The sequence below is a fragment of the Brachyistius frenatus genome, unplaced genomic scaffold (genome assembly GCF_029030835.1).
Source record: "Brachyistius frenatus isolate BFR_SWC_R1_liver_20210118 unplaced genomic scaffold, ASM2903083v1 Contig_30, whole genome shotgun sequence".
NCBI lineage: Eukaryota > Metazoa > Chordata > Actinopteri > Embiotocidae > Brachyistius > Brachyistius frenatus.
In genome coordinates this window covers 1,362,702-1,386,024 of record NW_027210629.1, presented here as the reverse complement: position 1 = coordinate 1,386,024, position 23,323 = coordinate 1,362,702, and the positions used below count along the sequence as shown (strand labels likewise).

The 23,323-nt window shown below is 40.6% G+C and overlaps 3 protein-coding genes across 9 annotated transcripts in view; 1 reads left to right on the top strand and 2 right to left on the bottom strand.

Moving 5' to 3' along the window:
* The window catches only part of frmd3 (FERM domain containing 3), a 59,721-nt gene extending 53,486 nt beyond the window's left edge, over positions 1–6,235 (bottom strand). For all 5 annotated transcript variants that reach the window (XM_069699474.1, XM_069699477.1, XM_069699478.1 and 2 more), the window contains exon 1: positions 5,761–6,235. In XM_069699474.1, coding sequence (XP_069555575.1) covers positions 5,761–5,865 — 105 coding nt within the window. In that variant the 5' untranslated portion in view covers positions 5,866–6,235. The remainder of the gene's footprint in view (positions 1–5,760) is intronic.
* A 435-nt stretch (positions 6,236–6,670) lies between these two features.
* LOC138621429 (probable gluconokinase) lies at positions 6,671–15,024 on the top strand. 2 transcript variants are annotated; one of them, XM_069699485.1, is made up of 7 exons: positions 6,671–6,788; positions 6,867–6,943; positions 8,779–8,857; positions 9,510–9,540; positions 9,666–9,752; positions 11,298–11,341; positions 13,371–15,024. In XM_069699485.1, the coding sequence occupies exons 3-7, from the start codon at positions 8,820–8,822 to the stop codon at positions 13,741–13,743; spliced, it is 573 nt and encodes a 190-aa protein (XP_069555586.1). In that variant the 5' UTR covers positions 6,671–6,788; positions 6,867–6,943; positions 8,779–8,819; the 3' UTR covers positions 13,744–15,024. The 2 variants fall into 2 exon arrangements, with proteins under 2 accessions (XP_069555586.1, XP_069555587.1); XM_069699486.1 differs by having other exon boundaries at positions 6,671–6,943; positions 8,784–8,857.
* Positions 15,025–15,413: 389 nt separating this feature from the next.
* LOC138621427 (ubiquilin-1-like) lies at positions 15,414–23,251 on the bottom strand. Of its 2 annotated transcripts, none has more exons than XM_069699483.1 (11): positions 22,929–23,251; positions 22,572–22,714; positions 21,766–21,893; positions 21,277–21,536; positions 20,775–20,948; positions 20,500–20,668; positions 20,139–20,260; positions 19,924–20,007; positions 19,129–19,244; positions 18,829–19,003; positions 15,414–18,064 (listed from the first exon to the last, which is right to left on the bottom strand). In XM_069699483.1, the coding sequence occupies exons 1-11, from the start codon at positions 23,049–23,051 to the stop codon at positions 17,921–17,923; spliced, it is 1,638 nt and encodes a 545-aa protein (XP_069555584.1). In that variant the 5' UTR covers positions 23,052–23,251; the 3' UTR covers positions 15,414–17,920. The 2 variants fall into 2 exon arrangements, with proteins under 2 accessions (XP_069555584.1, XP_069555583.1); XM_069699482.1 differs by having other exon boundaries at positions 21,277–21,539; positions 22,929–23,250.
* Between the last annotated feature and the right edge of the window lie 72 nt (positions 23,252–23,323).

Sequence of the window (23,323 nt, the reverse complement as noted above, 5' to 3'; positions counted from 1 at the left end):
TCTGACTGATGTTGGCATCATGAAGAACAGTGATCTCCCTTAATTATACATGATGTGTCACAGAGAAGAGGGACAGATGGGGTTGGGGGTGAGGGGATGGGGATGAAGATATTGATGAGATATGTAAAAATAGAAAGTGTGAAAAGGTGGTCAAAGCAGTAAATGTGAGGCTGCAGATGGAGCAGAGAATAAGTGGGGTGAAGGAGAGCAGGAGATGGAGGAAGGAGAGAGGAGAAGGACAGGGAGGAGGATGAGAAGAGGAAGAGTGAACGATGATGGGTGGAGGAGCTGAAAGCAGAGGAGGTCACCATGTATTGATCCTGACATGTCTCTCCTCCAGCAGGTCTGACTTAACATTACCACTGAACATGACAGCAGCAGGCAGGACACGTTCACCACCCCGGGCTGTGGACACACATAAGAAAACACACACACACCTGCGCACACACAGCCACATACACAAAACATGTCTAACTGCCTTATACTCTGCGGCAAAGCTATTCTTAGTGTCACAGTATAAAAAAAAAAAACTTACACGTAAAAATAATGATGCTCAGCTGTTGGCTGCCATCATACCTGAAATATTTTTAAAAACAATGTTCTCCATGTAAATGTAGCGAGAGAGAGAGAGAGAAAGCTCTCCCTTATACACAGACTCACACATATCACACTGGTTGTAACCAGACCAGAAGAGCCTTCCTCTTCTTGACACTGCTAAGTAAGGTTTAGAGTGCATCCGGAAAGTATTCACAGCGCTTCACTTTTTCCACATTTTATGTTACAGCCTTATTCCAAAATGGATTAAATTAATTGTTTTCCTTCAAAATTCTACACACAATACCCCATAATGACAAAGTGAAAAAAGTTTGTTTAAAATTTTTGCAAATCCATTAAAAATAATGAATGAAAATATAACACGTACATAAGTATTCACAGCCTTTGATCAATACTTTGTTGAAGCACCTTTGGCAGCAATTACAATCTCAAGTCTTTTTGAGTATGATGCTACAAGCTTGGCACCTATTCTTGGGCAGTTTCTCCCATTCTTCTTTGCAGGACCTCTCAAGCTCCATCAGGTTGGATGGGGAGCGTCGGTGAACAGCCATTTTCAGATCTCTCCAGAGATGTTCAATCAGGTTCAAGTCTGGGCTCTGGCTGGGCCTCTCAAAGACATTCACAGAGTTGTCCCGAAGACACTCCTTTGTTATCTTGGCTGTGTGCTTCGGGTCATTGTCCTGTTGGAAGATGAACCTTCGCCCCAGTCTGAGGTCCAGACTGCTCTGGAGCAGGTTTTCATCAAGGATGTCTTTGTACATTGCTGCATTCATCTTTCCCTCCAGTCTTCCAGTTCCTGCCACTGAAAAACATCACTATAGCATGATGCTGCCACCACCATGCTTCACTGTAGGGATGGTATTGGCCAGGTGATGAGCAGTGCCTGGTTTCCTCCAGACATGACGCTTGGCATTCAGGCGAAAGAGTTCAATCTTTGTTTCATCAGACCAGAGAATTTAGTTTCTCATGGTCTGACAGTCCTTCAGGTGCCTTTTGTCAAACTCCAGGCGGGCTGTCATGTGCCTTTTACTGAGGAGTGGCTTCCGTCTGGTCACTCTACCATACAGGCCTGCTTGGTGGAGTGCTGCAGAGATGGTTGTCCTTCTGGAAGGTTCTCCTCTCTTCACAGAGCAACACTGGAGCTCTGTCAGAGTGACCATCGGGTTCTTGGTCACCTCCCTGACGAAGGCCCTTCTTCCCCGATCGCTCAGTTTGGCCGGGCAGCCAACTCTAGGAAGAGTCCTGGTGGTTCCAAACTTCTTCCATTTATGGATGATGGAGGCCACTGTGCTCATTGGGACCTTCAATGCTGCAGACATATTTCTGTACCCTTCCCCAGATCTGTGCCTCAATACAATCCTGTCTCAGAGGTCGACAGACAATTCCTTGGACTTCATGGCTTGGTTTGTGCTCAGACATGCACTGTCAACTGTGGGACCTTATATAGACGGTGTGTGCCTTTCCAAATCATGTCCAATCAACTGAATTTAGCACAGGTGGACTCCAATCAAGTTGTAGAAACATCTCAAGGATGATCAGTGGAAGCAGGATGCACCTGAGCTCAATTTTGAGTGTCATGGCAAAGGCTCTGAATACTTATGTACATGTGATTTTTTTTTTTTTTTAGTTTTTAATAGATTTGCAAAAATTTAAAAAAAAAAAAACCTTTTTTTCACGTTATCATTATGAGGCATTGTGTGTAGAATTTTGAGGGGGAAAAAAATTGAATTTAATCTATTTTGGAGTAAGGCTGTAACATAACAAAATGTGGAAAAAGTGAAGCGCTGTGAATACTTTCCGGATGCACTGTATGTATATTACTATGTAGATGATATCCTGATTATAATTTCAACTCTTTTTAAACTTCTTTTATTGTTTAATAAAGCCTTTTAAAAGATTAGGATGAAAAAATAAGGCAGACAGAACACAATGTGTGAAACGGGGTATGTGACCTTTTAACTCATTTGTTTTGATGTCGAATATTCTAAAAGGATGACTGTGATATTATGAGTTCCGTCCTTCTCTTGTGATTTGCATTTCAACTAAAAGTAATCATAATTTGTAGATTTTTAAGAAAAGGATAATGCTTTGTATTGGTATGTGCAGTATGAGGGATCAATGAGTTTTACTTAAGGACGCAGCCTCAGATACTGTTAAGTCTGGTTATGTCAACACAGTTGAAATCTCTGGTGAACTGGAGAAGAGTTTTGTAGCCTGTTTTAACTTCGATGGACTTGCATTGAGCTCACACTGGTCCGCACCTCGCTTTGTGTGGATTTTAAAAGTAAGACATCTTTATCTTTCCACATCCATTTAAAACACTCAACTAATTTTGACTTTCTGTGTAAATTCTATTTATATCTAATCCAAGATCTTCACTGTCAAAATGTAATCCCCTGAAAGAAATTTAAGGTCTGCTCTGACAACAAATTTCTGTTTGCATTTTCATTAAATCAAATTTGGGATCCTTCATTCATGACTTGCACTGCAGTGAAACTACATTTGTAATGCTCACTTCTGTTGTATTTTACTCTAAATATCCAATTTATGTGTCTTTTAAAATGATCTTGTATTTCTTATACATATATATTTGATATATTGTCTTTATGTGTTTTGTCTCTTATGCAAAGCAGGTTAAATTGCCTTGTTGTTAAAAGAGAGCTGTACAAATATACTTGTGTTGTTGTTATTTTTCCTTCAAAATATTCACACTTACTGTGGTGTTTCAAGATATTTGAAAGTCTTCAGGATTATCCATGCAGTGCCAAACACTGTGCCCCAAGGGGACCCGGCTAATTCACCCGTGTTCTATGCAAAGTCAAGAACTGATGCCTTAGAGGAAAGTTAAAAAAAAACATAAGGACATCGCAGATTCACATTAAGCAAACTGTTTAGTTATTACTTATCTTCACAAGCACAATTTGAGAACAATTTAAACACACGATTCGTATGATTTCATGCCTTCCATCGAGTGATGTCTCTGGTATTTTATCCTGACCTACATATTCTGCACATTGGGGAAAAGTAGAACAGAAAAAAATCAGACAGCAGACAGCGGCAATGCAGAGAGGGGAAAAGAAATGAGCAGATAAAGTAAGACATGGAAGTCTCTGTACAGTGGAAAGAGGAGAAGTGCTGCTGTTGAGCCGTAGAAGTGTAGTATGAGGAGCACAGGATGTCATGAAATATGTAGGAAGGAAAAGCTTGGCACCAGAACACAAAGCTATTAAAGAACGCTCTGGAAAATGCAGTCAGCTGGAAATATAAATGTCCATTTCCTTATCATCCATAGATATACAGACACACAGCTGAAAGCACGCACACACTCACAGACATGGGACTCTTTCATTCAAGCATCTGCTGGTGAAAAGACACACTGTAATGCTTTCTGACGTGTACACACAGTTTAACACACTTTTGTGCTCTCAAAGACACGAGCGCATAAGTGTACATGCATGTGAGCACTAAACACAAAGAACCAGACACAGCCTCTTCCTCTCTCTCTGCTGCCTCCTTCTCTCTCAGTTCACTTAATGGTGTTTTGTAAATCATTAATTGGGTACATGAAGGACACCAGCGAGACAGTTAGTTTGATATGCAGCGAGTGTTTTCAGTCTTTTCGGGGTTAAACAACAGGGCAGAGGCAGCGGACAAGTTCTTCTGAAGGCGGACAAGTTCTTCTGAAGGCGGTTACAGATGAGACCGGCGCTGCTCGGAGCTGCGTTCACTCACTGCACTCTCAACACTGCTCTCAACTCTCTGGGTTGTTCACAAGCTGGAGATGCTTTGGAGGAATTGTTGCAATGCTGAAGATGTAACATAACAGTATTTAACAGAATATAATGGTGTTCAGTTGGATTGTGACCTGGCATTTATATTCTGTTAAGCATTGCACAAACGTTTATACACTGCTCTGTTTTTTAAACATATGCTTTTTGATTATGAGTCATAATTTGGCAGATTAACAGGAATTTACTTTTACCTCTCTGGCAGCAGCTGCAGCTCAGGGCTGGCGGGCCCGAGGAGCCACAGAGGATCTAATTTGCTTATGAAAACAGAGGAAATTTATATTTTCCTTTGTTCAGGCAGGCCAGACACATTTCAGAGTTTGATCTCAAGTGAGAATATTTAAAGCATAAATTGACAGGATCCAATGATCAGATTTTAATCCCCCGTAATTTTCCAGGTGACTGGCTGGAGTTAACGTGGTGGTTTGTGTCTCTGTCATGTGCTTAAATTCATTACAAAACCCATTCTTCATGTCTGGTCAGAAATGCTGATCTAGAGTTAATTTTGCCAGCTGCAACAGACGTGTTTTGGAGGGGTGTAATTACTCAATAATCAATGAAAGTACAGGACTAAAGCTACATCAGTCATTTTGAGATAAAGACAAGATTGTAAATTAGTGGTGGATCTCTTCTGTCCCTCGTGCTCTAAATGCTGTTATATTTTAATTTCAGTTAAAAGCTCTGATTCCTGAATTTTTTTTCCACACAACAAACATAGTTTGAAGTAAATCCTCGCTTTTCAATAAAACTTTGTATTTCCAATTTGTCCAGAATACATTTTGTTTTAGCTCGACATTGCAGTCACTTATTACCTGAGTGACTTTCTCTGCTGTCTGGGTGGAAACATCACATACACCTCTCTGAGCAGATGAGAAGCAAAGGCACACAAGTAAGCACATCCCTCTCTCTCCCACTCTCAGATTAATGACTGACTGCAAACAATACCCAAACACAGTTTCTGTCCTTGTCATCGATCCATCACCACCACGCCCATGGTGGTGGGATGAATCAAAGTTCATCCCAACTTCTCTCCATGTGAGTCACAACTTCACGTAAATGTGCCGTCATCACACAAACATAGCTCGGGATCACTATTGCTTTTTTTTTTTTTTTTTTTCTTCTCTACATATCTCACAGGCAGCATGGAGCAAAGCAGCAACCTCTCCAGTAAATCACAGCAGCATGGAAACTATAGAACAATATACCATCAAGGGGTCTTTCTTGTAGCCTACAGAAATGACAATATGATCAGACTAATAGTAAACATCATGGAATTGTTACAGCCTTAAATTAAAAAATATTTTTAATTCACCTTCAGTGCCGTAAAAATGAAATAAATCCATCCACTGTGTCCACGTGATATTTGAAATAATCACAGAGCACAACGCGTGAGGTGGATAATGGATCTTTGCTCTACCTGAATGCTGCAGGAGATTTCGGAGTCGTCCAGTAACCGGATCGTGCAGAGGATCTCCTGGTCCAAGGAGCGGATGCTGGGACTGCGAAACCGGAGCATTTTCATCCTTGTGTCGGTTCTGTTTCAGCTCCTCATGTCAGCAGTGCCAGACAGACCAGACGCGCGCAGACACGTACACACACTGGAGGACTCACGCATACGCACCACATATGTGCGGGTTCTTGTCACCCCTTGAGACGCCCTTGGAGATGAATGGATGGATGGAAAGGTGGATGGATGAATAAGAGAATGGATGGATGCAACAGAGCGGCAGGGAGGAGAGCTTGAATCCGTCTCCTGCCTTCCCACTGATGGATCTACAGGACGGAGGAAGTCTCTCTCTCTCTCTCTCTCTCTCTCTCTCTCTACCCCACTTCTCTTTTCAAATTTCAGCACAAACATTCACACTGCTGCATTTAAACGTCGTGGTATATGTCGCGGAGCTAGGGAATGTAACCACCCCCCCCACCCCACCCCCGCCCTGTGAAAGAGCCCATGTGCTTTTTTCTTTTCTTTTAAGATTTAAATGTAATAAATAATATGTGAGCTCTCTGGTTTATGAAATATATATTATGAAATAATTTGGTTGTAATCTTCCCAAATACATGGAACAGATGCTGAGGAAAATGAAATTGTGAATTTAAATGTCTTTTTTTTCTATTTTGACAAATTACTAGAAATAATTTCATAAAGTAACGTGAAAAAAAAATAACAACTGAGATTATTTTTGTTTCCCTCGATAATGACGTCAAAGACAATTTACGCAATCTGAACCTGTTACAGAACCGAACGCTTCCCCTTTAATTGGCAACGTAACTGACGTCCGTGGTGCGTCATGACGTACGTTTAGCAAAACAATCCGCGGCCATGGTCCAAGTCGCGGAAGTCATGGGAATTTGTTTCTCTCGTATACATGAGAGGCAACTGATTTAGCAGGCAAATCGTGGTTCATTTTTTTTTTTCCCCTGTGAGATGACAGTGTTGTTTACGTAAAACTACAGCCATTATTTTTCTTAAATTTCCAAGATGTTTACATATAATAACTAATAAAATGTGCTTTGTGGCAGGCTGCACACGTGCAGGGCTTTTCGCACTATTGTACGACCGCTTGAGTGACATCCGGATTCACCAGTTCATTATTACGGTAGGTTACATCAGTAGACTACTACAGAGAGAAAACAAAATTAAATCGGTGCGCACGAATTTACTAAATCAAGGATACGAGATGCTAAATGTGGTCACGAATGACTAAACGGTTCGCACGAAATAAGCATTTCTTCCCCACATTTTAAATCATTCATGCGCACGACGTGAGTTTCTCGACAAAACGACAGGCTTTCTCCTTCTTAGTCAGGACTGCACTGCACCCTTCAACTGTCAGCTGACAAACTATAAAGTCGATAGCATCCTCGAAGTTAGTATACAGCCAACGATATCATTATTATTGCTGTCAACGTAGCCATCACAGCCAGTCTGACTAATCGATGACATATTTAGAGTCACCAAAAAAAAAAACAATACTGCTGCGGTAGTATTGCTGCAGGAGCACTGCAGCACCAGCTGCAGAAATCGCTGGTTGGTACGCTGCTCCTTTAATACCAGGACGCACGACGTGTCCAAAGTAGATACTGGAGCTGGACTTGGTTAACGGAGTTGTTGTTAAAGCCACCACAGCCAGCCTGATTAATCAATGGCAGATATGGATATGATCGGTATATATATATATATATATATATATATATAAAAACTTTAAAAAAAAAACCGCATTTGCAGCTGGATTGTAAATAAACTAGCGGCTGGCTTTCCTCAGTTTCATGCATATACTGTACTGTCATTTACGACGACCCGAAGATAATAGTATAGATAATAGTGAGAAAACACCCCGACATCTTTGTCAAAAAATGTCAACGCCGCCAGAAAACGTCTTGTGCTACGATAATAGCAATCGTTTACGCACTCAGTGTATTTATACATGGTACAGTGTCTGTATAAGCCTTTTTGGTGACTCTAAATGTGTCATCAATAATTGGACTGGCTATTGGTGGCTTGGCTTCACAGCCAGTTTGACTTAACACAAGGGATGCCAAGCATTATTGTTAGTAAAAGGCAACAACGACGATATAGAGAATTTGTGGATTATATCGTTTGCAATATACTAATTTTGAGGACGCTATCGATTTTTATAGCTGCTCAACTGACACCTGAAGCAGGTGCAGTGCACTTCTTAGAGGAGAAAGCCCGGTGGCGCCGTGCTGTTTCATAAAATTATCTCGTGCGCACGAATTAATTGAAACTTTAGCGTGATTGAATTGTGTTCTCTCTATGGACACACCGGGAGTAATAGACTGGGCTACATCCAGTGGTGGAGTGCAACCACTTACTGAACCACTGAAATTTGAGTTGGGTACTTTCTTTTCATAGCCTCCTGCTTTTTTTAAAATGTATTTATTTATTTATTTTTTACTTCTATCCATTTCTATTTTTTTAATTTTTTTTAATGCACTTCCATTTATCTATTCATCTCCCAGATTCTTTACAAATGAAGATGCACACAAAACTTATGAGGAGTTTATAAAAAAAAAAAAAAAAAACGTGTTCACCAGCCTTGTGAAGGTGCTTTTGGCATTTCTCACAATTTTCTAAATTTGTATAAACTAAACAATAATTTGGCCAGAAAACAATGATCAGATTAGAAAATAATGATTTGTACCAGTCCTACTAAAGATCTGTAATGTACATACAACGTCACAGTCCCACTTTTATGTTCATGCACAAGTGACAATAATCTAATGCTAGAATGAATAACAGTAACAGGTGCCTTTGCCACTGTTTACCGAACACTGGTACTATTTCTACATTTAGGCTATTTTTGTATTGGAAATGCTGACTTGTGTAAGATTTGTTGACCATTCAAACAGGTTTTTGACAACATTCATGAAAGGGTTTTCTTCCTCTTTTTAAAAAAAACAAACATTTCAGGACAGGAGGTGCCTTTAGGTGTCTAGAGATCGACATACAGGATGATCTACATCATAATGGGAGTCTCAGGTTGTGGAAAGTATGTATGTTTGTTTATGTTTACTTAAAACAGCCTCAGAAAGTAGCATCTCACATAAGAGGCACATTGACTGGGGTGCACTCAATCTATTTAAGTTTAGTGAGTCCCATAAGGAAAAAAAAACATGTAAATGCTTTGGAGAAAATAAATTAGTTATTCATTTACTTTAGTAACCAAGAGGTGGCCGTTCATCTACCATGAATGTCTTATTATATAATACGTTACTGCATACTGGTACACGGTCATTCAGGAAAACAGTAAACCAACCGCAGTATAGTTCTGTAAGAGATGTAATTTCACACCAAATCACTATAGAGGGGCTGCAAAAATGGGCCGTCACAATTTCCTAAAGCCCAGATAATGACCTCAGATAACAGCAAAATATTCAATTTATAGTTACATAACATAAAAAAAACCAGCTAATCTTCATAACTGAGAGTGGAACTACTAAATGTAATGTTAGTCAATTTAATTTTTAAATATGATTTTCCTATTAAATTGTTGTCAATTGACAAATCACTTCAATTCGTGTTTAATTTGAGTTGTCAATGTCAATTACAGTACATCGTCTGGACAGCTTTTCTTTTTCTTTTGTGAAATTATTTTTCTGTGTCAATGCTGTCTGTTTGCTCCTTTTTTTTTTTAAATACAGAAGCTCTTTAGGATTGCTCCTATCTGAAAAGGTAATTATACCCAACTAGACTCAAAATCGTACTAAGATACAAAAACACACACACGCACAGCTCCATCATGTCTCTGCATGGTGGTATGCTCGATATTCACCGGTACATGTGTGTTTACTCATCAGTTTGGCTGGCCTCTGCATGAAGGGGATGACTTCCACCCACAAGAAAACACTGAGAAGATGACTCGTGGTGAACCACTAACAGACCAGGTCAGCTCAAGAGTGTGTGTGTGTGTGTGTGTGTGTGTGTGTGTGTGTGTGTGTGTGTGTGTGTGTGTGTGTGTGTGTGTGTGTGTGTGTGTGTGTGTGTGTGTGTGTGTGTGTGTCCGAATCATCGATGGAGTTCACATTTCACTTCAGTCATGAGTGAAGTATTCTCTCAAACTTACAGCAACACAAAGCCCAACAAGTAGCTGGCAGAAGCTTAATTCAAGCACACAGAGCAGACAGGGGGAGTTTTTCATCACAGCCCACAGACCTCAAATTCATGAGTCATTTATTTTCTGTTTGTTCAATATTTATCTTTTCCCTGTCCATGTTGACTTTTAAAATAAAGGGAGACCTCACTATAATTGACTGGCTACCTGCCAAAGTTGAGTTTACAAGCCTACGGGCAGAGCAGCCAGCATTTGGCAGCAGTTTGCTGGTAGCGCTGTTTGGTGGCGGATGATAACCTCCCACTCAGAAAGTGTACTTTGAACGGCAGGGAGAAATACCACGGGACCTGCTCTGTCCAACGCTTTGGCATATTTAACAAAATAGTTGGCATTTTGAGAATTAAGTGAAGCAGAAATGTAAATACAGGATTACTGTCAGGCTGTGTCTTTCGTATTAGATTTGGCAGGTTGAGGCTGCCGTAACCAAACAGGACATGGGAGTGCTCCAAAGCCTGGATATAAGAGAAAGTGATTCCTCTCAAAAATGGGACAACAGCTCAGCTGAAACCAAAATAGGACAGATTCTATTTCTGATTTCAGTGTAATCAAAGATTGCTGCGACGTCCGTCTTCCTGATCACTGTTTGATTCTCTTTTTCATTCTTTAAAAAAAAAATCTTTGAGTACATCCATTATCGTTATCCTGAACAGGGTCCCGAGGGGGCTGGAGCTTATCCCATTTTGCTTTGGGCAGAGGCATAGTTCACCCTGGATAGGTCGCCAGTCTATCACAGGGCCAACACAGAGACAGACAGAAACAAAGACCAGTCACGCTCTCATTCAAACCTAAGGGCAATTTTCAGAACCACCAATTAACCTGACATGCATGTGTTTGGACGATGGGAGGAAGCCGGAGCACCCAAAGAGAACCCACGCAGGCACAGTGAGAACCATGCAAACTCCACACAGGGATCCGACCCAGAACCTCCTTGCGGCAGTGCTAACCACTGCGCCATCTTTGAGTCCCTCAAAGAGTAATTGTAAGCAATATGAGCCCTGATAGCCCCATCGTAAACACAGTTTCTGCTGCACTATGGTCACTGCGAAGAGTTAGTTTTGTACGTTACATTCATTTGACCTTTTTTTCCAGTGTTTTCTGTAGTAACATTTCTACATAGGAAGAATATATGTGTGTTTCTTTTATGAAAAAAGCCTCAGTTTGTTAATGCAGTCTGCCTTCGCCACAGCATTCCAAGGTGCAGTCTAACTAACCATCACTGTAACCCTCTAATATCTCTTAAGAATGAAATAAACAATTTTAATTAATGCCATTTATAACAAAAATATGTCCACTTTTTTAATGTTGTTTATCTCTTCAGGACAGAGTGTCTTGGCTTCTCAAACTACATGAAGTCATTCAGAGGTGAGAATAAACACACACATACAGTCATGTTTCCATCACTTCAGAGGACATTACATTGACTGAATAAACTGATTATTTCCTGGAGACTTAACCCCACCTGAAACCAAGTCATCAAACTAAAATGTAATAATTTACATTATGAGGACTTGCTTTTTGTCCCCAGAAGGGAGGCAGGTCCCCACAACTTGGAGCCCAAAATACACAACATGCATTCATGTAATTCATATCACTTCATCCTGGTTGAATTGCTTATTAAGTATTAATCACAGTGAGGTGAAACACACATTCATTGAAACTTCACGACTTGACTTTTCCAACGATGTTAGTTCCATCAAATTTGTAAAAATTACAATCGTAGTAATTACAACTTGCATATAGACCTGTGTTTGTCTCCACACCAATTCATGAAGTCATCGTTGCATAAATGTGGAACACAAGTCACAATAAGGACCAGAATTGGACCTTTGTAATGCTGCTAGTTACATATTTGTGCCTACTAAGGTAATTGCTTAATGAAGACAGATCGGACGTCTACAAAATAATATCTTCACTAGTTTCTTCACCTATTTTCACGCTCCTGTTTCTCAGTTGAATGAGTCACAAAATCCTAATCGCTTCACAATGCACCGCAAAATAAAAAGCAGAACTTACCCACTCTGATGATACTCATTGTTTCTCTGTCGACAAATCGTTGTCGATGAATCCAGTTTGAAATCCCAGCCAACTTCTGCATTGTCTTCAACAATCATGACGTTACATTACAATTTGTCTGGAAACACAAAATAACGTTTTAGCCTCTCAAAGCAGATTCATTCAGAAGTTGTGGTCAAAAGACGTGTGTGTGTAAGTGAATAAAACAAGGAAATGTATCTCTGCACATGTTGTTGTCATAGTCATAGCGTCCTACCCCCGTGGTTCACACAATAATGAAAAGATATCGATGACACTATACTTAAAGGAGTGTGCATAAGAGTCACATGACATCTGCCATGAAGATGAAGCAGTCCTCATGAATGTTAATTCAGAGTTGACATGGTTTGAGACATCTTTGTTATGACAACAACCAAGAGAACATAACCTCATCATAAACATGTAACCCGAACCCCAAACTTGAGCCGCAGGACAAGGAACTTATTGATGACCCTTTATAAATAATCAGGGTGAGGGTTATGTTTTCATAACAAAGACATCCAAACAATGTCAATTTACATTATGACGGTGTCATGTCAGTCTTAAGCACACCCATTCAAGTGAAGTGTTGTAGAGAAATCTTTACAGCAAGCATTTTATGGTGGGATACATGTGGAAAAAAACAACTGTTTCTACAATGCATTTTTTTCTCCCTAATATAAACTACTAATGTACAAATTCTGCAAGTGTTATCATATTAAATTAAAGAAGATCTAGAAAGCCTGGATCAACATAAGAGCTTAAAAGCTCAAGGTTCATCAGGTTAACTAACACACAATGTTTATTACACACAGACACCTTCAATATAACACAACATATTTTCTGAGGACAGAAAGGAGAAGATGATGGGTTTAGAGAGTAAGACGGAGCTGAAAAGCAGAGCAGCGAGTTAAGAATATGCAGGCGTGAAATTGTCGAAAAAGATCAAAAATATCACAGATGGTTTTGAAAATTGAGATGAAAACCAGAGAGCGAGGAAAGGGAGAGTAAAGACAGATTAAGTGAGTGAGAGTGTGGAGAAGAGGTGAGGGAGAAGGGAAAAGTGTGCCATCTTTTTCTTAAAACGTCTGTGGCAAACATCAAAGACTTCCTTTCCTTAACTCTTTCACACTCCATCACATTTATTTGTCTCTGTCTGCTTAGCCTTACATAGCTCTTGTTCTCTTCACCTCCTTTGCTGTTTGTGACTGAAGTTTACTTTCAAAGTTTGTTTCTCAACTGTTTTTTTTTTATTTTTTTTAACATTTTATTGTTATCCACACAGCATTTCAGTGTGCAGTTCAGTAGTTATTCTTGTCCTCACTCACTATGTGCATATGTGTTTGTCTTCGCATCGCAGAGAAAGACGTTCCGGCTCTGATGCTCTTGTGGTGTGCTCTTCACTGAAGCGTCACTACAGACAGATCCTCCTCTACGGCTCCAAAGCCCTAGCTTCCTCTTCCAGCCCGGACCAAGAGATCTCACCTCCTTCTTCTCCTGATGTCTTTTTTCTCTTCTTGCATGGTGACTACGATGTCATTCATCAGAGGTTGGCGGCCCGGAGGGGACATTACATGAAAGCGGACATGCTGCGCTCCCAGTTTGATGTTTTAGAGCCACCTTTAAAAGAGGAGAACGGGTTTACGGTGGACGTCGGGAGGAGCATCACTGATGTGGCTGCGGAGGTCGAAAAGCACATTATCAGTCTCAAGTCATCATCAGTGATGCGGTAACTGCTGCAGCCGACCAAAAGAGATCACCATGTTTTCAGCCGTACAAGTAGCTCGTTGTCCAAAATCAAATAACTTCTGGCTGGATTGCTGTTCAATTATATACCAGCATTCATGGTGCCCACAGCTCCTTCTAACCGTAATGATCCTGACTTTTCCTGTTGCTCCTCCAAGAAGTCGACTTCTATCCAGCGTGACATGTCTTGGAGTGATAACTGAATGTTGCTTAAGATATTTAAAGTCCTACAGAATCAAGTCTTTGTGTTATTATCTAGTCATTCAGCAAGTCAATTTTTTTTTTCACTTATGTAGAAATATCTCAGTGGAGTGGACGGTGTCCTGTGAGATCAACTTTGTGGGTTTTTATACCAATGTCTTGAAAACGAATGAATAGATTGCTCTAAACGTTGGTATAGACATTCAGGGCCTGTAGAGAATGAACTATAATCATTTCAATAATCCCCTGAATGTAGTGCCATTTTCAGGTTAACATTTTGATTTGTCAAATACTTTAGTGTACAATCAGAAACTAGCAAACCGATTCCCATCATCCTCAGCTGTATGTTTTGTTTAATATTAATAAAGAATTATTAGCATCTTAATAAGCTAAACTAAGAGGATGAACATGGTCAACATCAGCGTGATAGCGCTGTCACTGTGAGTGTGGTAACACTTAACTAATGCACCAACGTGTCCGAGTAAACCCTCATAGAGCTACCGCCTTGTGGGCCTTTAATCTTGTAATGGTCCACAGTTAACACCCACAGAGGTCTATATCTAGTTTGGGTCTCAGTGAAGTTGACAAATAAGTCATTGTTTCAGCTGTCATGCAAAACCACAGAGAAGCTGTAGCAGCGGCGGGAGTTTGGGTTTGATCTCCTTATTAGTGCTTCAGTAGGGAATGAAGTGCAGAATCCTGTTTGATCTTTTGGTGCATTTGTGAGAACGAAAACAGATAGTTCTTGGAAACATTTTAAACCAATGTCTAAGTGCCATTCCAGTAAATGTAGTGTCAAAATTGCAAAGGGTTTTAATTAGGACCAAAAGCTTTTTTTTTTTTTTTTTTTGGTGAAAGTGATATTACCCCTCAGTAGTATGCAATAAATAAAAGGTTTAGATGCTCACACAAGCAGTAAAAGAGAGTGTGGACGTTAGCTGAGGAGCGTGCCAGTATTTTAAAGGTTTGCACTGTGAGGATTGAATGTTTAGTAATGTAGAGGAATACATTGAAGCTTCCATTCTCGATTTGGCCGGCCTATCGTCCAAAACTATAAATACAATTTTTTTTAAAAAGATACCCGGAGTTTGATCACACAAGCAATACCAGCAATGAAACCTTACATTTATGAAACTGGAATTTGGGAAATGTATCTTTTAAAAAAAAAAAAAATTTTTTAATGTCAAACATGAATGATTATAAAGGTTGTTACTGATTCATTTCAGGTCCATGGAATATAACATTTCTTCTTAATCTCTAAAAAGTTATCAGTAATTTTGTATAATTTGAGTTCAGTTTGGTTTATAGGGCTGGGGAAAGACATACAGTAAATATAATGCACCTCTGCTTTACCTTTAATAGCACAGGTTTCTTACCTGCTCTTAAATAGACTTCCAACAATATTTGTTTTTGACAAATTTGCATCTGAAAATGCATCAACTTTGTACCAAACAACTGCAAATCATGTTTTTATTCAGTCTTTCAAACCAGCTTTTATGCACAAACATCAAAAGCCCCGACCGATCTTACAGTACAATCTTCACGCTGAATAGGATAAAGTGAAACAATTGAAGAGTATAAATTGAACATCTCAATACTAAACACTGCTGTGATGCAGGTTTAACTCTTCTCACAATAGTTTCTCTACTGCACAGATCAGATCCTTGTGATCCCCGTTTCTTGACCGGTTGGCATCTTCAGACAACACACACACACACACACACACACACACACACACACACACACACACACACACACACACACACTCTCTCTCTCTCTGAAAGGCACTCACACACCCCTCCACTCAGTACCGTTGAGCTGTTTCTGTGGTGTGACTCATCTCAAACCTTAACCCAAATATTTTTGGAGGTTCTAATCCAGAAAACCCCCCTTGGCTACTCTCATATCGCACACATCCAGTCGTGCACACACTGCTGAGAGATTAAAGCCCCCTCAGTCTGGCAGCAACAGACACAGGTTGTCAAGCGGATCACATACACATCTGATGACAGAGCATGTGTCTTGTGTCTCAGTTGTAGGTCTTAAAAGGAGGTGGGAAAGCAGAGTAACCCTCTCACACACGATACACTTTTTTTGGTGGAAGAAAATCACTTTTTAATATGACCTTGGGTATGTGTTTGGAAAGTTTCAATAAATTACACGACAAATCTGCCAGTTTTCACAGCACGTTTTGAAGCTCAGCAACACTGCAGAAGTGAACATGCAGATGCAGATTTCTGTTTCAAATTTGACACTGAAGAAAAATAATGTGAGAATGATAAAGAATTATTTAGACTTGGACTGTTTAATTCTCAAATATAATCTGTGATTTTGCCCTGAAGAATTTAACTATAACTGCACCCCAGTGTTTGTAGTTCAATAGTGCAAGATTAAATAATAGAAAAGCCTGGTAAAATACCTACATTGAGTTTAATTGTATCATTAATTACTAACTTTGATGAGTAGAGGGCATTTCAGTGACTCTTGCTTGAACAATAGAAGCCATTTGAAGATGCCATCTTTGGCTCAGAAATTGTGGCCATATCTTTCCCTATTTTCAGTCAGTTCGTGGGCTAAATTTGTAATATCTTGATCATAAGAAAAACAATTAACAGACGATGATGAAGAAAATAAAATTCCATAGCAGCCCTAAAATCCTGTTGAATTAATTATACAGTTATGCAAACTACACCAGGCTTAGAGGGAACATATTTTACAAAGCAGGACATCGTCATAAATTCATGAGAAATGACAGTGTTTGAGTTGGAACAGAGTAAATAACAGGACAGCATGTAATAGATTGTTTACATCAGAGCCATGAATCAACTAAAGAAGTAAAAGTATGCTTCATCCGCTCCCTATGTCACAAAAACAATGCGGCATATCAGCTTAAAGGAAGAAAATCAGATCAAGGCTACAGTTTTCAGCACAGTGAAGGGTAGTTTGGCATATGGGGTTCTAAAAAGAGTCTCACTCATGCAAAGTAAATTATAATCTTCATCATCATGGCTCCAAAAGTGTTCAAATCTTTTTCTTTTCTTTTTCACTCAAATCCAATTTTCCTCCTGTGAGAGTGTGTTGAAAAGATTAGCTGTTTCTGTGCCAGCATAGCCTCGAGATAACTGTTGACATTCAAGCACATTTCAGTTTTGCACAGTCATCCTCTCTCTTTGAACACATCTTCTGAAACCAAGTCAACCTTTGATGACAAACTAGATAATTATCTGGTATGTGTGCCTTCTCTACAGCCTGTGGTGGACAAAACACAAGAGCAGCGAGGGAGTTGTGGAAACATCGCACAACATATTGCAATCCTGGTTCAATCTGTTGACTGAGATTGAGAGTGTGAATCATCTGCTACTTTCAGGACATCTGACTGTCCCCGGGTGTTAACAGGCATTCGTTAGACGGTGTCTGGGTGGCAACATGAAAAGAGGCCTGAGCTTCATAGTGTAGCGGTGCAGGGATTAATAATACATGACCTGCCTCTGGATATTTATGCAGTTGCTAGAAGTCTACAGTATGTAAGGTGAATTTAAGTGCCTGTGCAGACCTGCAACAGCGGATGTCACTGTGGGAGGGAAAGTGATTGTATTCTTTTGTTTTTACACTTACGTAAACCCCAAAATCCTCATATTTTACTAGAATAAGGGTGATGTTGCTTGGACTGAATATAATGTACTACTTCAGAAAGAGGTTCAAATGTTAAGTTATGGATGTACATCTACATATATGGCTTTCAAGTAATGATACACGTAGTACTATTATATTTACGTGTAACTGCTTAGTATATTCACTCAGGAGAGTGAAGGTGCACAGTGTGTGCGTGTGTGTGTGTGTGTGTGTGTGTGTGTGTGTGTGTGTGTGTGTGTGTGTGTGTGTGTGTGTGTGTGTGTGTGTGTGTGTGTGTGTGTGTGTGTGTGTGTGTGTGTGTGTGTGTGTGTGTGTGTGTGCGCGTGTGTGTCAGAGCCTGAGCAGATGCTGTATAGCAGTGTTGAGGTCTCCTCTGGTGCTGATGAGGGCCTGAAGATTTGCCTGTCTGTCTCTGAAGCCCATTGAGCTCAGCTGCTCCAGCTCCTCCTGGAACTCATCCTCCTCATGATGGACCTGACACAACATGACAACAGGGTTATTTAAAGTCTTACTTATTACGATACCGTTAAAATGATTAGTTAAGAGGGTTTGTGCCTCTGGCAGCGAAAATGCAGCGCACATTTCACACTTCAGACGTGACTCTCCTTCACCCTCGGTAAACAAATAAGAAAATTGAAACTGACAGATGAATAACCTTTCAAACTTTCAAGGACTTTGTGTAGATCATGCTGTCTATTTAGTTAGAATAAATTGTGACAAATAGACTTCACATCATACACTGAACAAATGTACAAACTTCACATAGCAGCACTTTGTTATGAGAAAAACTTTAAAGAGAAACTCAGCACTACAATTTGGAAGGAAGGAAAACATGCTGCATGAGAAAAGGCATAAATCTCTGACCACACCAGACTAGACATCACAGCTGGATGTGGCCAGATGAGTTGCAGTTTGGTACTCTAATGCCACCATCAAGCAGATTGTCACCGCCGGCTGTCAGTGCAAGCAGGACTATTAAACTACCTGCAGTTACTCTTTTTGTGTCAATAGGTTTAAAAATATTTGCCCTCTGAGCACAGAACCATTAAAATGTCAGTATTAGGGACATATCATTAACCTACCTCTGGCATTAAAATAAGAAAGAGAGATGTCCAGTGATTTTTTTTAATTTTTTTTTTGTACTAAAAATGGTATTTACTGGTGACATTTCAAAATCTGGAGCAGTTCAGGTCAATTATAGAGGCAAACAGCGAGGTTATAAGGAAACACTGACGTACCTCCTCATTGGTGGTAGCCAGTGCCTGTAGCATCTGTCGTACGAACTGCTGCTGCTGCTGCTGCTCCATCACTGTGGCAACCTCAGGGCCGCTCCTTGATTGGCTGTTCAGGACAGACTCAGATGCAAGCTCAGGAGCAGAATTATCACTGGCTCCAGTGTTTCCGAGTCCGGCCCTGCAGGACAGACATGTGGTGGTAAATACATAGTATATACATATATATATTTTAAAAAAAGATCATTTTACCCAGTAACTAAACCAGAATAAATCCCTTTAGGTTGATTGTCTGTTTTCACCCACGCAGGTATGAGGGCAGGAGCTTCTGTAGCCAGAGTCTGCAGACCCTGTTGGATCTGGAGCAGAGCCTCCATGGCTCTGGGGTTCAACATGGCTGACAGCAGCTCAGGACTCTGCATCTACACATTGTTGACAATTAATAAAGAGGATATTAATGATAAACACTCTAAGCAATGGAGTCAAAACGGAGAATTTGCTAGGGTAGATAACATCTGTAGCAGATAGATAGATAGATAGATAGATAGATAGATAGATAGATAGATAGATAGATAGATAGATAGATAGATAGATAGATAGATAGATAGATAGATAGATAGATAGATAGATAGATAGATAGATAATTAATAGTGTAAAAGGGGACATTGTTTTTGCTATAGCAGCATATATAGATACAGGGCAAAGCAATTAAAATAACAGAATAAAAAATAGAGGAAGTAAAAAATATTGCATATAAAAAAAAAAAACAGTGCAACGGTGTTATTGATATGTGATGGATTTGGTCAGAGGTGAGTTATTGTAAAGTGTTATTGCAGCGGGCAGGAATGATCTCCTGAAATGTATACACATGTATATCCTCATATTTTGTTCTGGCTTATCATTGCTTTTAATCTATTTCTTTCTTTGTTTGCTTCGTTCCTTTTTTTTTTTTTTTAATCTTCAGTGGCTTCAAATATTTCAAGCCTTCGTTTGATGTTGTGCAGCACTTTGGGCAACTCTTGCTGTATTTAAAATGTGCTATATAAAGGGAACTTGGCTTAAAGTAAAAGTGATGAGGAACAGTGAGAAGAATGAACAGACCTGTTGCAGGAAGAGAGGGATCTGCTGCCTCATTTGCTGCTGCAGCTGAGGATTTTCTGAGAACAGAGGGTGGCTCAGCAGCATCTGAAACAGTAGCAAAACAAAAGCAGTATGGGCTATGAGACCTGTCTGCTTTTTAGGAGAAAGGAAATGCACTGTACTTACCAGGTCACAGTTAAGAGTTAGCGTGCACACATTCATTGTGTATGGATCACCTGTGCAGCCAGGTCGGGGTTCTGGCTGAGGCAGTTCAGAAGACTGCTGACGTAGGGCCCAGACAGCAGGCTCTCCATCAGACCTGGACTGGCGGTGATCTCCTCCAGCAGTGACTGCATGCCTGAGGAAAGAGGAAGGAGGCCACAGAAAAGCAGCCAAAAACCTTTAAAATGCTCAATACACGAAAAACACAGACAACCCAAGAAGGTCTCTGAAGTTTGCATGACTGCACAGGTATAAATGTCAACTTCTTCTCTATGAATAAGCTCCAATGTGAGTTTTCTGGCAGATTGCTGTGGTTGTTCAATGAGGGCATTAATAATTGAACTAGTTAAACAGTGTGGATGTATGTTATTTTGCCTGGAGTAATAGTGGTCTGAGAGTTTGGACCGGCTGTTGGGGTGGCAGTCAGATCACTGAGAGGATCTGTGGAGTGGCTGGAGCAGGGTGGTGTCGGGTGGCTTTCTCCCTCCTGTGTGTGTTGATTCCCAGATGTTGAAGTCACGACTGGGGGCAATCCAATCTGGAGCTGGAAGAGACCGAGAACAGAAATAGTCACCCAGGTTAAACACACAAGATTAGTTTGACCAAACCTAACAAGTTAATTCAGGAAAACTAAATCTTCAAAGCTGTACCTGGGATTGTTTAAGGCTTTGTTCCTGTAATTTTGCTTCTGTTTTCTGTAGGCCGTCAGAGCAACTGGTACAAGTTTCAGCGTTGTCCTGCTCTGGCTGCAAATGGTCCAATGCTGTGTCTTCATTTTGCATCACTTCCTCTATCATGTCAGGGTTCCTGATGAGCTCCAGCACCTGGTGAGGGAAGAGAGAGCAACATGATATTGAATGTATGGGTGAGATAAATAAATCAAAGAGGGAAAAACTGTGTTCAAGTTGGAGTGCAAAACAAAAAATTCCCCTTCAAAAGGAATGGATATAACACACCTATTGAATATGTTAAAATAACAATATTAATGATAAGCAAAGTAAACTGGTTCAGTGAAGTGCAGTTTTGCAAGTGCATAGTATAAATGGCCCACATGTGACAGCACTCTGGCACAAAAAAATCTACCACTCACACAACTTCCAACAAATCTGCACTGCAAACACACACTTCACACTTACCCCAAACTACACGCACCTGTGCTATGGCATCTGTATTGTTGAGCATATCTTCCACCTCAGGGTTTGTTTGCAGGAGCTGCTGAAATTGGGGGTTAGACAGAATGAGCTGTCTGGTTAGTTGAGGGCTGGCGGTGGAGAGGGTGCTCTGTACGAAGGGGCTGCTCAGGACACGGCGCATCATCTCTGGGTCAGCTAGCAGTTGGCTCTCCATCTGGCGCTGAAGCGCAGGAAAGAACCCAGGGCCGCTGTTCTCAAGGCCAAGACTGTCTAGAGCTTCTACTATGGAAACAAGATGGGATCAAAAGAACAGGAGAGTGTAAATGCACTGCAGAGCTGAGTGAGGTGTAATTATCCCCCAGAAGGAGTATAAGTCCAGCTATAGGGACCGGAGACAAGAGTCACTCATACACATATAAAATGCAAAAGTTATTATGAGATTAGAGACCTGAGAAACGGCAGGAAATAATTGGAGGTGAGGAGTGGTCCTCTTTTCAGCAGTTCTTACCCAGGCAGAAGGGAGAGGTGGGGGATGGTGTGAACTTATCAGGATCAGGGTTGAGAACACCTGTGTGCTCTGATTGGACCGTCTCTGAAGCAGGATCACTCAGGGGAGGAGCAGACAAAGGCTGAGGCCTGAAAGGGATGGACTGAATCTGAATCCAGCAGCTCTTTTGTAAAAGCTGTGCATACATGTCGAGTTTCTGGGCGAAAGACCAAATTTGTTCATAATTTTTGTTAAAAGTACGGAATCAAAAAATGTAAACTGAAAGCAGGAGTCAAACAACACATCTGCACACCGACTACTTCCAACAAATATAATTTAAAAGAGCCAATAAGAGCTATTAGGATAGTGTGTTGATATGTAATTTCAATGTATGATACAAAACCTAGTGTGCATCTATCGAAATGATTTATTTTACAATTAAGTATTTGGGCTAAAATAAGGCATTTAAGAAAAAAAAACATTCTCAAATTCACAATTTTTGCCACAAGTCTATGTCTTGAAAATGTGTTTAACCATATCTAAGGAATGAACAGCTCTGTATCAGGGCCAAATGTGTCAGTGACATTACAAATGACCAATTATACCCTGTGACTGACAGCTTTGGCCAAACGAGGTCAGTTTACAGATTGACTAAACTGAAACGTGATATGTTAAAAAAAAAAAAAAAAAAAAAAAAGCAGTTGTCACAACACAGCCAACTGTTTCTGCAGCTGGTGCATTATGCTTATTATTGCAGATAAACATGTGTTTATGAACCCTCCGTGTCTGCTGACCACATGAGTTCATCCCATGTTGTTTGTTCGTACCTTTGGATCATGCAGAGGCAGACTGACCCATTCTGTCCTTTGAGGTGACTCATCAGTTCTGACTCTCTGAGCACGCGGCCGGAGTGGATCAGCACCAGCTGCTCCGCTGAGGCTCCCAGGCGCTCCGATAGACCCCATTTCAACTGCACAAGACAGAAACACAGAGCAGCACCTTTGTCAGCCAAAAACATAGCAGCAATGGCACAAATTTGTTTGGGCGCTTCATATTCACTCAATATCAATTTATGGCATGAACACAATCTGATCAACCGACAGCAGATTTATCAGATCGAGCCATTTTACGCACAAAGCAGTCCACAGTTAGCAGTTCAAGCCGGCTGCTTTCAGCCTCCTGACCTGTCTGACGGTGCAGTCTCCTCTGACGGTGAAGTCTCTGCTCTCCGTGACACTTTTCACGGCAACGTCGATCGTCTCAGACCTGTGACAGTCGCTGGGTTCGTCTCTCACCGCACCTGACATCTCAAGTCTTGTCCAGGCTGACGATGAAGATGAGGTGGACGTGGAGCGCACAGTCCCGGGGCGGAGATGCGCGTCTGTCCCGATGACTCGGCAGAAAGTTATGAGGTGCCAGCTGTGAGCCCACTGCGCACCGAAGTGTACATACAAACTCTACATATTCCTGCTATCATACAAATATTACCGCATATAACGGTTTTTGTGTACGTTTAATCTTAAATAATTTCATATTTGATAGGCCAGTTATGTAACCGGAGTCTGCTTAAAGATATAGT